Raw genomic sequence first — 15,596 nt, forward strand, 5'->3', positions numbered from 1 at the left:
ATTTAGTTTTCTCGAATTTTTTCTGAAATGGGGGTGAAATTGAAAGAAATTTTGTATGCCATGACCGAATGGAAGTACTTTGAAAAATCATAGGTAAACTCTAATTGAAGAAATTGTGTTTTTAGTAAATCGTTATGTATTTATTTGTTTCTGTTTGCTGTGTTTTTTTTTTTTGAGTAGTGGTTTAAGGTACACTTCTCTCATTTTATATAAATACTTTCATTTTAATCGTTGCACACTTGCAAAGAGAAAGGAGGAGAAATTAGGGTGATAGCATCAGTGAAGCAGTTCGCTCCGTTTGTGTGTGTGTGCGTGTGCTGTAGCCCACACTAAGAAAAGCACTTGACTTACACACCACAATGTGAGTTTTCTCTAAATTTTGCTTAATTGGGGTTGAAATTTTAAAAACCAGACCTGGCACGACCCGATGCATTCTACTCTTAAAAATGCTAGGTAAATTGTAATTGAAGAAATCCTATATTGTAGATTTCTATAAGAGACAAAGGGAGGCAGATAAAATCTGCCTTTTATAATAAGAGATATATATATATATATACAGAAAAACAGATACATAGATGTATGTATGTATGGATGGGTGGATGAATACAAACATTTAACAGCCATTTTCCAAGCTGACATGTGTTGGGTGGTTTGACACGAGCTGGCAAGCCAGAAGACTACATCAAACTTTACAGCCTTGCTTCAGCATGGTTTCTATGGCTAGATGCTCTTCCTAATGCCAACCATTTCACAGAGTGAAGTGAATGCTTCTCATGTGACACCAGCAGCAGCAGCAATGAGGTCACCAAGTAACTTGCAAGACATGACTTCTCAACTGATAAGGAAGGAGTGGTGAGGGAGGTGGCTTTGTGCCAGGTGATGAAAGGATAGAAGTATGACAAAGTGATAGAAAGGCACCGCCTGACTGGCAGCTGTGTCAGTGACACATAAAAGCACCAACTGATCACGGCCATTTGCCAGCCTCCTCTGGCCCCTGTGCCGGTGGCATGTAAAAAACACCCACTACACTCACGGAGTGGTTGGCATTATGAAGGGCATCCAGCTGTAGAAACACTGCCAGATCAGACAGGAGCCTGGTGCAGCCTCCTGGCTTCCCAGACCCCGGTCGAACCGTCCAACCCATGCTAGCATGGAAAACGGACGTTAAAAGTTCATGATGATGAGTTTGCTGTAGAGGAGATACATAGCAACCCCAGCTGGAAAAGGAAAAAGAGAAGAGAGAGAGAATGAGGGGTGTCGGGACATATCCTCAAATTACAAGAAGTTATATATATAAGTGAAGAGGTACAGAATACGTAAATACTTATCTACATACATGCATATACATACACACACACATATATGAAAAGTTATATCTTACCTTTCCCTTCAGTCCTTTGGTCTCTGCTGCTCCGGATTCTGACTTATCATCATCATCATCATCATCACCACAATCAGAAGATTTTCCTTTATCATTGTCATAAGCATCACCATTATTGTCCACAGCATCTTCTTTCTTAGGAGATTCGTTTCCACTGACATCACCAGCTTCCTCTTCATCGCTCTCTATAATACACTTAGTTCTTCTCTTCTTTTTCTGGATAGGACTATCTGAGCAGCTATTTACTTTTTGCTGTTCTTTTTTAACTTCCCTGCAGAAATATAAATCTTAGTGAACTAAAAGCTATACATATATAATATACAAAAAGACAATGATTCAAATAAACAGATAAAACATTGAGTTTTAATGTATAAAATATATATACATGTAAAAAGAGAAGGCAGACTTAAAATTTCAGATGATTAACAATCAAGATAAATATATTTTTTAATAGACTGTAAGTTCAAATCATTTGAGCACTACTGCTCCTGAGTGTTTTCTATATTGAGATTCCCTCAATCTCATCTGTTGACTCAATACATATGTGTGTAAGTCATCTAAAAGTCCATAAATCAGGAAAAAAATGCACTTATATATCTGTCAATAGAGTGGGTATATTATTCTAAGTGTACAATATTATATATTCATTACCGCTGATTTTACCAATCAGTTTCACACTACCTAACACGAAACCAATTGGTAAGATTGACTGTAATCGATGTATGATACTGTACACTTTGGATTTTATATATATATATATATATATATATATATATCATCATCATCATCGTTTAACGTCCGTTTTCCGCGCTAGCACGGGTTGGACGGTTTCGACCGGGGTCTGGGGAGCCAGGGGCTGCCCCAGGCTCCAGTCTGGTCTGGCAGTGTTTCTACAGCTGGATGCCCTTCCTAACGCCAACCACTCAGCGAGTGTAGTGGGTGCTTTTATGTGGGGGGGAGGGTGCAGAAATATAGGGGAGCACCAGTGGGGAGGGGTGTTCGGAGAAACGATGACAGGTTCTAGACAAGTAGAACGTAGGATATCACGAGAGGGGTAATGCATGGTGAAATAGCGTATTGAAGAGGGGGGTTCGAAGAGTAGACACCTATAATGGTGGTGGGAGAAGCGACATCCGGTATAGATGGAGCAAAAATATAGAGATATCTGGTATTGGTGGTGGGGGTGGGCAAGGGCGGGTGCACCGGGAATATGCGATGGTTGAACTTGACGGGCTGGCTTAAAAATGCTCTTAGCAATGGAAGGGGGGAAAGGAAGAGGGGGGGAGGGCAGACAACGTAAAAGAGGGAGAGAGAGAGAGAAGGGAATAGTGGAACCCCGCGAAAATCGGCCGCCATTGAAAAACCCCTGTATGGAGAAACTTAAATATAAATATCTATTCTGTATTTAGTGACACACGAAGCCGGAAACCGATGGTCAACAATAACTAATAAATTATACAGAATATGCAATACGAGGCGAAACTGAAAATAATAACAATAATAATACTAATAAACAAATTGTCGACTGGGGGTCAAAGGGATAATACTAATACTAATAATAATAATAATAAACAGCTTAACCACTAGAGATCAGACAAATTTGCATGAGAATATTACTGGTACAGATTACGGGATGAATTAGATTAGAAAGATTTTCTTATCTTGGGAACATTTCGTTTTTCGGCCTGACACGGCGAATATGCGAAGGTTGAACTTGACGGGCTGGCTTAAAAATGCTCTTAGCAATGGAAGGGGGGAAAGGAAGAGGGGGGGGCAGACAACATAAAAGAGGGAGAGAGAGAGAGAAGGGAATAGTGGAACCCCGCGAAAATCGGCCGCCATTGAAAAAACCCCAATATATATATATATACACGCACACAGATTTCAGTGTAAATGTACCACGACACACATATACATGATTAAACCCATGTCATAGCTAATTAAGGAGTTCTGTGATCAAAGGCATTCCAACCACAACCATCTCATCTCAGGCTAAACTGTTTAATATATTATTCCTATGTAAGACAGTATGGTTCAAGTTAAAGGAGGCTTAGCAGTTATTTTTGGCAGATTAAAAAAAACCTTCTAGAGCAGTGATGGTGAACCTTTTTAATCCAGTTTGTTGAAATTTTAATTTCTTCAAAAATCCTGTTATTGGAGTGTCACATATTCATTTATTTAACCCTTTAGTATTCGTATTATTCTGTCACCTGTAATGCTTATTAATACATACTGTTTTGAATTAATCATGCATTATCTTGTACGTATGAGATTTTGATGAGGCAACTGATAATTTTTAGAGTGATATCATATGACTGGAGTAAAAGGCCAGAGCTGGCCAGTTTGAACATAGAACAGGTAGAATATTGGATGTCCCTTTGAACATTCTATGCTGCAGTAACTGTCCAGGGAAATCATCTTATATAGACAATAGATGTTAATCTGTGCTGTTTTTAGCACCTAACATCTATACAAGATGATTTCTTAGGATGATTGCTACAACATATAATGTTTGAAACAATACACCCAAGTTGGATGAGGAAATTTATACACACACATACATATGTGCAAGCGTAGCTGTTTAGTAAAAAGCTTGCTCCCAACCGCATTGTTCCAGGTTCAGTCCCACCACATGACACCTTGGGCAAGTGTCTTCTACTAGCCTTGTTGAGTGGATTTGGAAGATGGAAGCTGAAAAAACCCTGTTGTGTGTGTGTATATGTGTGTCTTTGTCCCCACTATCATTGCTAGACAACCAGTGTTGGTGTGTTTACAATCCTGTAACTTAGCAGTTTGGCAAGAAAGACTGATAGAATAAGAATGAGGCTCAAGTACTGGCATTTGACTGAAAATTGTTCAAGGCGGTGCCCCACCATGGCTGCAGTCTAATGACTGAAACAAGTAAAATATAAATATATCTTGGACTATCGGCATCACTCCACCAACAGTTCATGTAGTAATAACCACATCATCCAATATATTATTTTGAAGCCATTAGGGTGTGATTTGAGGGCGATTTGACAGCTATTTCTGGCACATCAAGCAACCAGATATAGTCTTCTTTACATGTGGTAAACTACTAATAACCCCTGAAACTGTTTTAACATTAACCCTTTAACATTTAACCAGCCATAATCTGGCCAAAATAATCTACCTAATTTATCTTTAAACTGGAAAGATCTGGCCTCTTGCACTTATCTTACAATATTACTCTAAAAATAAACAATCACGTCACTGAAATCTCAAAGCTACAAGGTAATGCATGACTATTTGAAATCAAAGTGAATAAATACACATTACATTTGATAGAGAAATCTGAATGCTAAAGGGTTAAATGTGTATCAGAAAACCTAACTGAAAATAGCCACTGCTACCCGAAGATAATTCAAAGATTAAACTATTCTGATACTTCGCATCTCCTTGAGTTAGAAATTTACATTAACTTTGTATTTATTTTCCCTGTACAAGCTAAGCCTGGAAAGATTTTCCAAATTTGATCATTTGCATATCAATACATACCATGGTTTTTCAGAGCAGGATGGCATTCCTATTGTCAACAATAAAATTAAGAGTAGATTGGAGTAACCAGTGTTATGCACCTTCCTACTTAGTGAGGACATGTAAAACAAAGTTGTCCAACATTTTAATTTCTGAATATCAGCTGCTTTTACAAATTCAGACACTCACAGAACTGATGGAACATGTTAAAGCAAACATAAAAGAGGAAGAGCTTCTTTTCAGACAGCAGACTGTGCTATATGTATGTCAACCCTCCACCATTCTATACTCAGTTGGGTTCTGTCTCTGCAGTGCTTGATGTTGCTATAAGTGAAAGAATTGTCACTGCTGCTTCTGCATGGCTGTAGCTTTGTATGTGCACTAACTACGTTGGATGATCAGCAAAATATGCATCAGAAAGTTGTATTTTATGCATTTTCAATTCTTATACGAATGTCAGCTTTTAACCCCAAAAGTTCAATTGACACCACTCTCACCGGCATTTATTTACCGCCTCTCTAACCCCCAGGGGTCAATATTGACCACTTTGGAGACTTCTGTTGTAAATGAACACTATCATCATATGAATGGGGCTGTGTTTCCAGTCTTCCATGAAAAACATGTCTAGCCACAGAGAATTATTACCTTGCTTGAAAACAGATGAAAGATGGCAACAGAAAGTGCATCTGATCATAGAAAACATATATATATATATATATATCATCATCATAGTTTAATGTCCGTTTTCCATGCTGGCATGAGTTGGACGGTTTGGCAAGCCAATCTGTTCTGACATTGTTTCTACAGCTGGATGCTGTTCCTAACACCAACCACTCTGAGAGTGTAGTGGGTGCTTTTTACGTGCCACCAGCACGGGAGCCAGTCTGGGCAGGGGGTCTGGCATCAACTGTGTTTGGATGGTGCTTTTTATGTGCCACCGACACAGAGACATTCTGGCAACTCTGGCAACGACCCACGCATGAATGAATGGTGCTATATATACCCAGGCCTATTCCCCATTTTCTTTTTAGGAGGGACTAACCACAAGACATACATCAGGCATTCCATTCATTTCCCAGCTCAAAAATGCGAGCTCCATTGTATGCTTGGGTTAAGGCATAGAACGCAATCCCCAATATCAGCAGTGGGGACCGACAGCATATGCTGGTTTACCCCTGCCACATCATGCTGGTTCTGCACCGCTTTGAGCAACATCAAAATTCACATCCATCCACAAACACTCTTCAAGATCTCCTATCATATATAAACTCCCATGTCTTTCTCATTCCAACACCTCTGACCACCAAAGTTTTCCTCACTCCATCCATCCACATAAACCGAGGTCTGCCTCTGCTTCTGCTGACTACCACTTCAGCCTTCATCACCCTCCTCATCCATCCTCTCCATGTGGCCAAACCACCTCAATATTCATCTATCCATTTTGGTTGTTAGTTTTTCCTTCATTGCTGCTGTTTTTGCACCTCTTCATCCCTCATCCTGTCCATCCATGTCAAACCAACCATAGCCCTCAGATATCTCATCTCAAACACATCTAGTTGCCTCCTTTCCTCCTCTCTCAGCCCCCACGTCTCTGCACCATATATTATTGTCAGCACAATCACGCCTTCATAAACACCTCTTTTCACTTTCATACTCAACCTTTTATCTCTCAGTATACCTTTGACAACTCCAAGTATCTTATTCCCCTCCCACATTCTATATCCCACCTCCTCAGCCAGCCCTCCCATTCACCATCACATGTGACCTCAGATACTTAAAAACACTCACCTCCTCTAACATATCACCATTTAAACTCACATCCATCCTACCAGTCATCCCATCTCTCGAACATCTCATCACCTTACTCTTAGCCACATTCACTTTCAGTTTCCTCCTCTCATACACTCTTCCAAACTCTACCACCAGTTTCCTCAGTTGCTCTTCCGAATCCGCCACCAGTGCTATATCACCTGCCACTTCTCTCCTACCATTTGGGTTCCCCTACAAAATGTTCTAACATTTACCTCTCTCACCACATCATCCATATATAAATTAAACAGCCACGGAGACATTGCACAACCCTGTTTTAATCCCACTGTAACATCGAACCACTCACTTACTTCACCACCCACCCTAATGCATGCCCTACTTTCTCTATAGAAAACTTGCCACAATAATTTGTCTATTCCATGCAAGCAGACACTGAGTGATGAAAAGTGGATGCTAAATGATACATATACATGCATGCATGAAGGAACGCATACATATATATACATACACTGACAAACAGATATAACAGGTTTCTTTCAGTTTCTATCTACCAAATCTGCTCGTAAGATTTTGGGTTGTTTGTTAGCATGAGACTACAGCAGAAGACAAAAGATGTCATGCAGTGAGACTGAACTGAAAACCATATGGTTGAAAAGCAAAGTTCTTAACCACACAGCCACACCTTCACTTGTCTTTGATATATTTCTTGTTTACCAAATTCCACTCAAAAAGCATTGGTCAATCAGAAGCCATGTCTGTTTAGTGAACTAACCACACAGCCATGGCTCATACCAATGCATAGTTTAAGGTCAGCCCTCATCAAGCAACTTTAATGTCTCAAGCAGTTGGTCTCAACTGAGATCTATATAACTCCTAGGGATCCACACAAGCAAAATAGTACATTGGAGATCAACAGTAGTATTTTAAGGGTCTTTAAAAGAATTTTGCTTTAGGGCGTATTTATTGCAAAAAACAGGAAGGTTTCTTTCTCAAATGTTTTACATAGTTCAACTTACAGGAGATACTGCATGAAAAACAAAATAGGAATTTAGAAAAGAGCATTTATAAATCTAGTTTTAAACACCAAATGGCTCTGGGGGTCTACCAGAATAAAATAGTAATCGAAGAAGTCCATCGATAAAAAATGGCTGAGAACTACTGGTTTCAAGCATTCCAACAATAACCATTCAGTCTAAGGTAAAATATCACAATAGTATGTCTTAATCGCAAAGGGTTAAGTTCAAGCTCATATACATAAAAATTGTTTCTTTTTGATTAGACACAAAAGTTAATTTTTTTATAAGAGAAAAGAGCAGCAGATCTATCAACCTCAGTAGTTTATCAATTATTGTATTGAATTTTTCTTTAGAAGAAAAGTAAATTTTAGGAAAATAAAAATAAGAAATAAGTGGAAATTTTACCGGTGAGTGTGTTAAATTATAAGGCACAAAAAGAAAATGACTCTCCCCAGACACAACAGAACATGCTTCAACACACGAACTCATATAAAGAATCTTGCAAACCAAATCCAAAAACGTAAAGTAAAAGAATTTGACAACAAAGTAATGTCACATTCCACTGGTTGCAAATTTAAGCCTTTAGCTTTCAGATTTCTCTAAATAACATTGTAGAGTGTGAGATGCCATATCTAGCTGATCTGAAGATAAAACAGGTAGAATATTTTGGGCAGATATGGCCATTTTAAATACTAAAGGGTTAAATTATTCATGCATTGTCTTGCAGCTTCAAAATTTTACTAATGTGATTGTCTATTTTTAGAATGACATTGTAGGGTTGGTATGAGAGGTTGGATTTGGTCAGCTTTGAACATAAAAAAGCAGAATATTTGGGCCAGATATGGCCAGTTTAAATGCTAAGGGATTAAAATGCCCGACTACTGAACATATCATCATAAATCTAAGACTATTTACATTTAATATGAACACCTTTTCATTAACCATATGAAACAGAAAAGGTTTTAGGATAAAAGAAATAACATGTTAAAAAAATTAGAATCTGACCTCTTGGAATCTTTTTTTTCTTTAGATATGTCTGCTTTGCTTGTTTTACTGCTGCCAGCATCAGATGCACGTAGAGTGTTTTGTGATGTGTTGAAATAGGACCTGTAACAATAGTGTAAGAACACATGAAAATGTTAGTAACATTGTGTATTGCAGAGATAAAGCAAAAATACATGCAATAGTTCGTGTTGTGTTCAGATGCTATTACTGCTATAAGTTAAACAAATATAAAGATCTGGAAATAGAGATAATGAAAATGAAGGGACTGAAAATAGAAAGTCTCAATATAACAAGTCAGGAATAATTTTAATGTTGACATGCATGATTAAACATATATCATCATCATCATCATTGTTTAACGTCCACTTTCCATGCTAGCATGGGTTGGACGATTTGACTGAGATCTGGCGAACCAGATGGCTGCACCAGACTCCAATCTGATCTGGCAGAGTTTCTACAGCTAGATGCCCTTCCTAACGCCAACCACTCTCAGAGTGTAGTGGGTGCTTTTACATGCCACCGGCAGGAGGGCCAGTCAGGTGGTACTGGCAACGGCCACGCTCAAAAGGTGCTTTTTATGTGCTACCTGCACAGGAGCCAGTCCAGTGGCACTGGCAACGACCTTGCTCGAATGTTTTTTCATGTGCCACCAGCACAAGTGCCAGTAAGGTGACACTGGTAATGATCATGCTCGAATGGTGTTTTTAACGTGCCATCGGCACGGAGGCCAGCTTGTTGCTCTGGCAACGATCTCACTCATATGGTACTCTTAGCACTCCACTAGCATGGATGCCACATGACATATAAGATAGTATGACAAGTAGTGAAGAGTACTGTCAATAAAACAGAAAACACCAGAACAAGACAGTGCAGATCTAAGGTGTACAGAGCCGTGCTCTGTTGTGCAATGAAAACATGCAAAAAAAAAATTGATCATCATTATCATTAATTAACATCTTTTTTCCATGCTGGCATGGGTTGGGCAGTTTGAGAGCAGCTGGTAAAGCTGAGAACCATACCAGGCTCCATTGTCTGTTTTAGCTTGGTTTTCTGCAGCTGGATGTCTTTCCTAAGACCAACCACTTTACAGAGTGTGGCCTGGGTGCTTTTTCCACAGCACCAGCACTGACAGAAGCACCAAACAATTTGTAAGACAAAATGCTTACTATTTATTAGTAGGAGGTCAAAAGGCAGTTCTTATTGTTGTTAAGCAACAAGATGGGTAAGAGTGATTAGGTGATGGTCTAGGGCTTAGGGGCGGGAGACCCCAGACCTCGGAAAAACAAAAAACTTTAGTCATCTTGCTGTAGTCGGGGGCTCTTCGTTGACGCCCAACACCACTGGGAGGTGGCCCTCGAAGTCGCTAGAAATGGAAATCTCCAGGTCCAAATTCTTGAACGGCAGTCAAAAGGCTGTGTAGAAACTTCCTCCTCTTGATGTTGATATGACATGGATGCTGGCCTGGATCATTAATATCTATATCAAAGTTTGGAATACCAATAATTCTCACAAGAGCAGTGTTCTCATTAGTTATAGATATTCCACAGTGCATCCAAAAGGAAAGCATCAGAGGGAAAGACAATATTCATCAATATAATTAACTGTGCCTCTTCATCTAAACTTGAAAATTCACAACCTCTGTTCTTCTCATATTTAATGTCTTACATATAACCAAGCCCGTAAAAATATTTTACTTTTCACAGAACAGCAACCTATTCAAACCTCCTTTTTGCCCACACTTCATCTCGAATACTGACCAGCAAAAGTTCCGAATTTAAAATGAATTTACCTATATACTAAAACTAGATATCACGGTGGGAAATGGTTTTGAGGTCAATCGTCTGTTTTAAATTAACAAATAATAAAACCAGAATAGAAAAGTGAACGTGCTGAAACTCTTATTCTCTTACACTTATAAAATGTCACATAAATGAAGAAAATAGAGTTTTGATACCTTTTTAGTGACACTATTAGCGTTATTGAGGAACTTTCAATAAACCAAAATCGTTTTGATTGTTACGCGGTAGAAGAGCAATTCTAATCATTTGAAAACAGACAAAACTGCTGAATTCATTTTTTAATTTAAAATGATTTCATGAGTTGTGGAAATTTTCGTCGCCTTTCTGCGACCTGGTCACCGACACGGTTCCACTCCAAATGTGGAAGTAACCAGGTCACAGTTAGTGGGACGAAAATTTTGAAACCTCATGAATTATTAAATTAAAAAGTAGATTTAATAGTTGTATGTTATTAAATGACTTTTCCACGACGTAGCTACTTCTCGGATGAAGTGACTTTGCTAGAAAAGTACAGCTCCGAAAAAAAGCTTTCTTAGTTATTGACACATTTTAGTTTCACTACCAATAACACTGCCGTCATTCAGCTGCCTTGTACAGTGGCATTAAATTACCAATGACACTCGTTCAACAAAGGACCACAAGTGCAAAGAACTGAACTTCGTGTCTTTCAGTGCCTCCCGCAAAAACACAGCATTCTTCGACTGAAGCAACATAATCGCGTAGAACGGTTTGGATTCCGAGATAAAAAAAATATCTTGATTACGTTGCTAATACTCTTGAGAAATGCATGAAAATCACACAACTTCATCACTCTATAGATTTATGGTTTAAATATGAAACAAACTCGACATATACTCCACAGTCCATGAATTGAGGTGGCTTTTCCGTTATGTTTTCTTCACTCTTGTCGCTACATCGCTCATTGGTGTATAAAGTGTAGGTCTGTTCGTATTCGAAGACATCATCAAGTGATGCAACACCAAAACATTTTTGAAAGATAACATATACCATAGTTTTCAAAAGACTATGGTGTTTGTTAAAAATAACAGGTGCCAAAATAAATATTTACAACAATCTAGATTAAGAGTTAACAGTTTATGAGTTCCGTTCGAAGCAGAACCGAAAGATCCACTAAAGGTTAGCTGCAAAAAATGTTCGAATTAAAAACAACGACGATCAAGTATTTTCTTTTGAAACTTTTCTGAAGAGAATGTTTACATTGTCAGAAATATCATATATTTATAATCCTAGTTTTCTGTCAAACAAAACAACTAATATTTGGTTGTGTTATTAAAATATAGCATTTAAACTCTTTATATTGTGATAACAATGTATATTACATAGATATATACATACGTAATAAACGCCTGCATGTTTCCTTAATAATATTGCCAATCAACCCAGATTCAATAAAAAGCAAACAGCTGAGACGTTTCCAACATAAAAAGGGTCAGAAAGAAGGATTTCTCGAGCTGAAAATTCGCGCCAACTCCATGAAGTGTGATAAGCTGTTTTACTAGGCAAAAGAGTTCTTTCAAGGGAAGCAACTAAGACAAAGTTTCGGGAGTTTCAATTTCGTCCAAGTGAATAAATATATTTTTTAAGAAAACTGGTTATTTTCTGATAAGGAAAAAATAGTCTTCCACAATAATTTTATCGCGAGAAAATGCATATATATATATGTGTGTGAATTGTTTTCAAGTATTTTGGTTTCTCTGGGAGTCCCTTTTTAAAGTAGAAGAAATAGCTAAGGTTTTGGCTGCTATTTCTAAACTTCGGTATGTGGTAAAGCAAATCTTTGCTGAACCCTAATTATTAAGTATATATATATATATATATATATAATATATATATATATATATATATATATATAATACATTAAAAGTCAGTTTCAATCTTGCTTGCTTTGGTCACCGGGAAACTGAGTTTCCCAGCAAAAGAATTTTGTATCATGAGTTGGAAAGCTTTGACTGCTATTTTTTGCACGTCCTGCTACCACGTAACAGGTATTTTGGCTCCATTATCGCAAATAGCTGTTACATGGTAGCAGAGTGTGCTAGAAATAGCAGCCAAATCTTTGGGAGGTGAGATACGTTAAATGCACTCGAAAAAGCGATTTCACACAGGTTACGAACGGGTCTTTTACGAATTAAAAAATAAATGCTCCCTTTTTAAAGCCTAGCCAGGCTCATGGGCCATGTTTCCCGCTTTCTATGGCGTATGTGTTCCCCAACTGGACGGGACGCCAGTCCATCGCAGCGTTACTCATTTTTGAAATGAAACCGTATTTTTAAGTTCATTTTCACTTTAGAATATTTTTTAAATATGCCAAAAGTTTTTATAATGGTATTCACTTGAAAATAATTTTAAAAAACGTAAAAATATTGTCTGTTTAAAAAAGCTTAAATACACATACTATGCAAACAGCTTACATTTTTGATATCACAGTAACTTGAAAATATTTGTTAATGATTAAAATATTGTGTTTAACAAAAGCGAAAATAGAAATTGTAAAAAAAAAAAAATGTTTTTTTTTTTACATTGTCAACTCACTGTCAAATAGAAAGATAAGAGTTTCTTCCCTTCCATGATGAAGATTATTATTTTCCTAACATTTTCCCGTTATGTACTCTTTTAGGTATTTATACTCTGAAAATTTCTATCTTGAAAACTATCGATTTACACGAAACTTGTTTCGTTCGATTCGTATTAACATTTCAGGTTAAAATTAATTCATGGTATTTTCCCATGATGCACCAGTTTCACTGAGTAACATTACAAGCAAGCAAGCAAGATTGAAACTGACTTTCAATGTATTATATATGTATGTGTGTATATATATATATATATATATATATATATACAGTGGCGGACTGGCCAGGTTGCCAGCTTGCCCAATGGCAAGTGGGCCCAGTACCAATAGAATCCATATATGGGTGAGGCCCATATTAGTATCAAACGGGCTTGTCCCCTCAAGTTTGAGAATTTTTAATTCACTCCTGAAACACTGCATTAATTATTTCAGCCTAGCTATGTTTGTAGACAATTGAAAAGAATTGTTTTAACAAAATATAAAAAAATAAATTGGCCCTCGTGCCGGTGGCACATAAAAAGCACCATCCGTTCGTGGCCGTTTGCCAGCTCTGTCTGGCACCAGTGCGGGTGGCACGTAAAAAGCACCCACGGAGTGGTTGGCGTTAGGAAGGGCATCCAGCCGTAGAAACACTGCCAGATTTGACTGGGCCTGATGAAGCCTTCTGGCTTCACAGACCCCAGTAGAACCGTCCAACCCATGCTAGCATGGAAAACGGACGCTAAACGATGATGATGATGATGATGTTGTAGTTGCCGGTGGTCCTCCTTAGTCTGCTGGCAGCCAATTTTTTTAGACCCAGTCTACTACTATATATATATATATATATATATATATATATATATATATATATATATAGTTGAAATTAATAGAAACATGGGCAGTGATTGCTGAGGACATGTGTAGGCTTGAAAGAAATGAAACTAGTATACTCCGCTGGATGTGTAATGTCAGTGTATATGCATGACAGACTGTAAGTGCCCAGAGAGAAAAGATGGACATAAGAAGCATCGGATGTGATGTACAAGACAGACAATTGCACTGGTATGGTCATGTGTTGCATATGGATGAGGACAGCTGTGTGGAAAAGTGTCACACCCTAACAGTGGGGAGAACTTGTGGAAGAAGTAGACCCAAGAAGACCTGGGATGAGGTGGTGAAGCATGACCTTCAAACGTTGGGCCTGACAGAGGAAATGACAAGCAACAGAGACCTCTGGAGATATATATATATACACATACACACACAGAGAAAGAGATTTTTACTTTTAGATCTAATTACCATTTATCTGCATATAGATATACACATTTTAAAATTAATTTCATTCTATTTATGGCAGGAAACCCCAGATTTCATCCCCCACATAAGCGTTTATTTTCTCATTGGTAAAGTTTTTTCCTATATATGCATCAATGTCAGTTTGCTGGGTGAGTTTCTTTTAAATACAGTTTAAAATGTATTTGTAGCAACAGCTCCATCTCTATTGTGGGAACAATATTCTTTAACAGCTTGGTATAAATAGAAATTGGTCTTGCTACAATTCCATTGTGAATTGCTTTGAACCTTTGTTAAAAATTAACAATTACTGTGAGCTGGAGCATGTTCTATGAAGAGAAAGGATAAACTTTGCAAAGCGTTTGTGTCTATGAGTGACATGTGAGTGTGGATCTGCAGTGAATGAGGGTTCATAGGAACCTCTGCTGGTTATCATGGAGGAAGGAGAAGGGTTGGAGGTGTTGGGTGTGGTTGCTGATGACTGCCTCCATCACGTTTGAGATGAAAGTGAAAGTATTAAGTCAATAGCTTGCCTTTCTTCGGAAAGGGACACATTGTGGTATAAGTTGAGTGAGGGCAATTGATGAGTTTGACATAAAACGTGGTTATATTTGGTGTGCTTGTACACTTATTCTCTGGCTTTCTATTTGCTGAACCACTACATACAGTGACGTAAACAAACCAGCACCGGCCATCAAATGGTGATGGGGGCACAAAGCAGACACGAAGTTATGTATGTATGCACACACATATGTACATATATGTGTGTATTCTTTTATTCATGCTTCAGGCATTTGACTGTGGCCATGCTGGAGCACCGCCCTCAGGGGTGTTAGTCAAATAAATCAACCCCTAGACTTATTTTTAAGCCTAGTACTTATCTTATCAGTTTTTACGGGGACGTAAACACACTAACACCGGTTGTCAAGCGGTAATGGGGGACAAACACAGATACAAAGTCACACACACACATACACACACAAAGGACTTCTTTTAGTTTCAGTCTACTAAATCCACTAGCGAGGCTCTGGTCGGCCCAAGGCTATTGTAAAAGGCATTTGACCAAGGTCTCATGCAGTAGGACTGAACCTGGAATCATATGGTTGAGAAGTAAGCTTCTTACCACACAGCCACCACGAGCTTCATTCAGTTTTCGTCTATCAAATCCATTCACAAAGGCTTTGGTTGGCTTGCGAGCTATAGTAGAAAACACTTATTCAGAGTGCTATGCAGTGGGGCCGAATCCGATACCATATATA

General features: G+C 38.2%; 1 protein-coding gene across 2 annotated transcripts in view; it reads right to left on the reverse strand.

Annotated features, from left to right (window-relative positions):
* Positions 1-11,993, reverse strand: part of LOC115211797 (DNA ligase 1) — a 196,251-nt gene extending 184,258 nt beyond the window's left edge. For both annotated transcript variants that reach the window (XM_036500751.1, XM_029780503.2), the window contains exons 1-3: positions 11,826-11,993; positions 8,671-8,772; positions 1,382-1,652 (exon numbers count right to left, since the gene is read on the reverse strand). In XM_036500751.1, the coding sequence (XP_036356644.1) occupies positions 1,382-1,652; positions 8,671-8,772; positions 11,826-11,842 (390 nt within the window). In that variant the 5' untranslated portion in view covers positions 11,843-11,993. The remainder of the gene's footprint in view (positions 1-1,381; positions 1,653-8,670; positions 8,773-11,825) is intronic.
* Positions 11,994-15,596: the final 3,603 nt, after the last annotated feature.

The sequence above is a fragment of the Octopus sinensis genome, linkage group LG1, assembly GCF_006345805.1.
Source record: "Octopus sinensis linkage group LG1, ASM634580v1, whole genome shotgun sequence".
Lineage (NCBI taxonomy): Eukaryota > Metazoa > Mollusca > Cephalopoda > Octopoda > Octopodidae > Octopus > Octopus sinensis.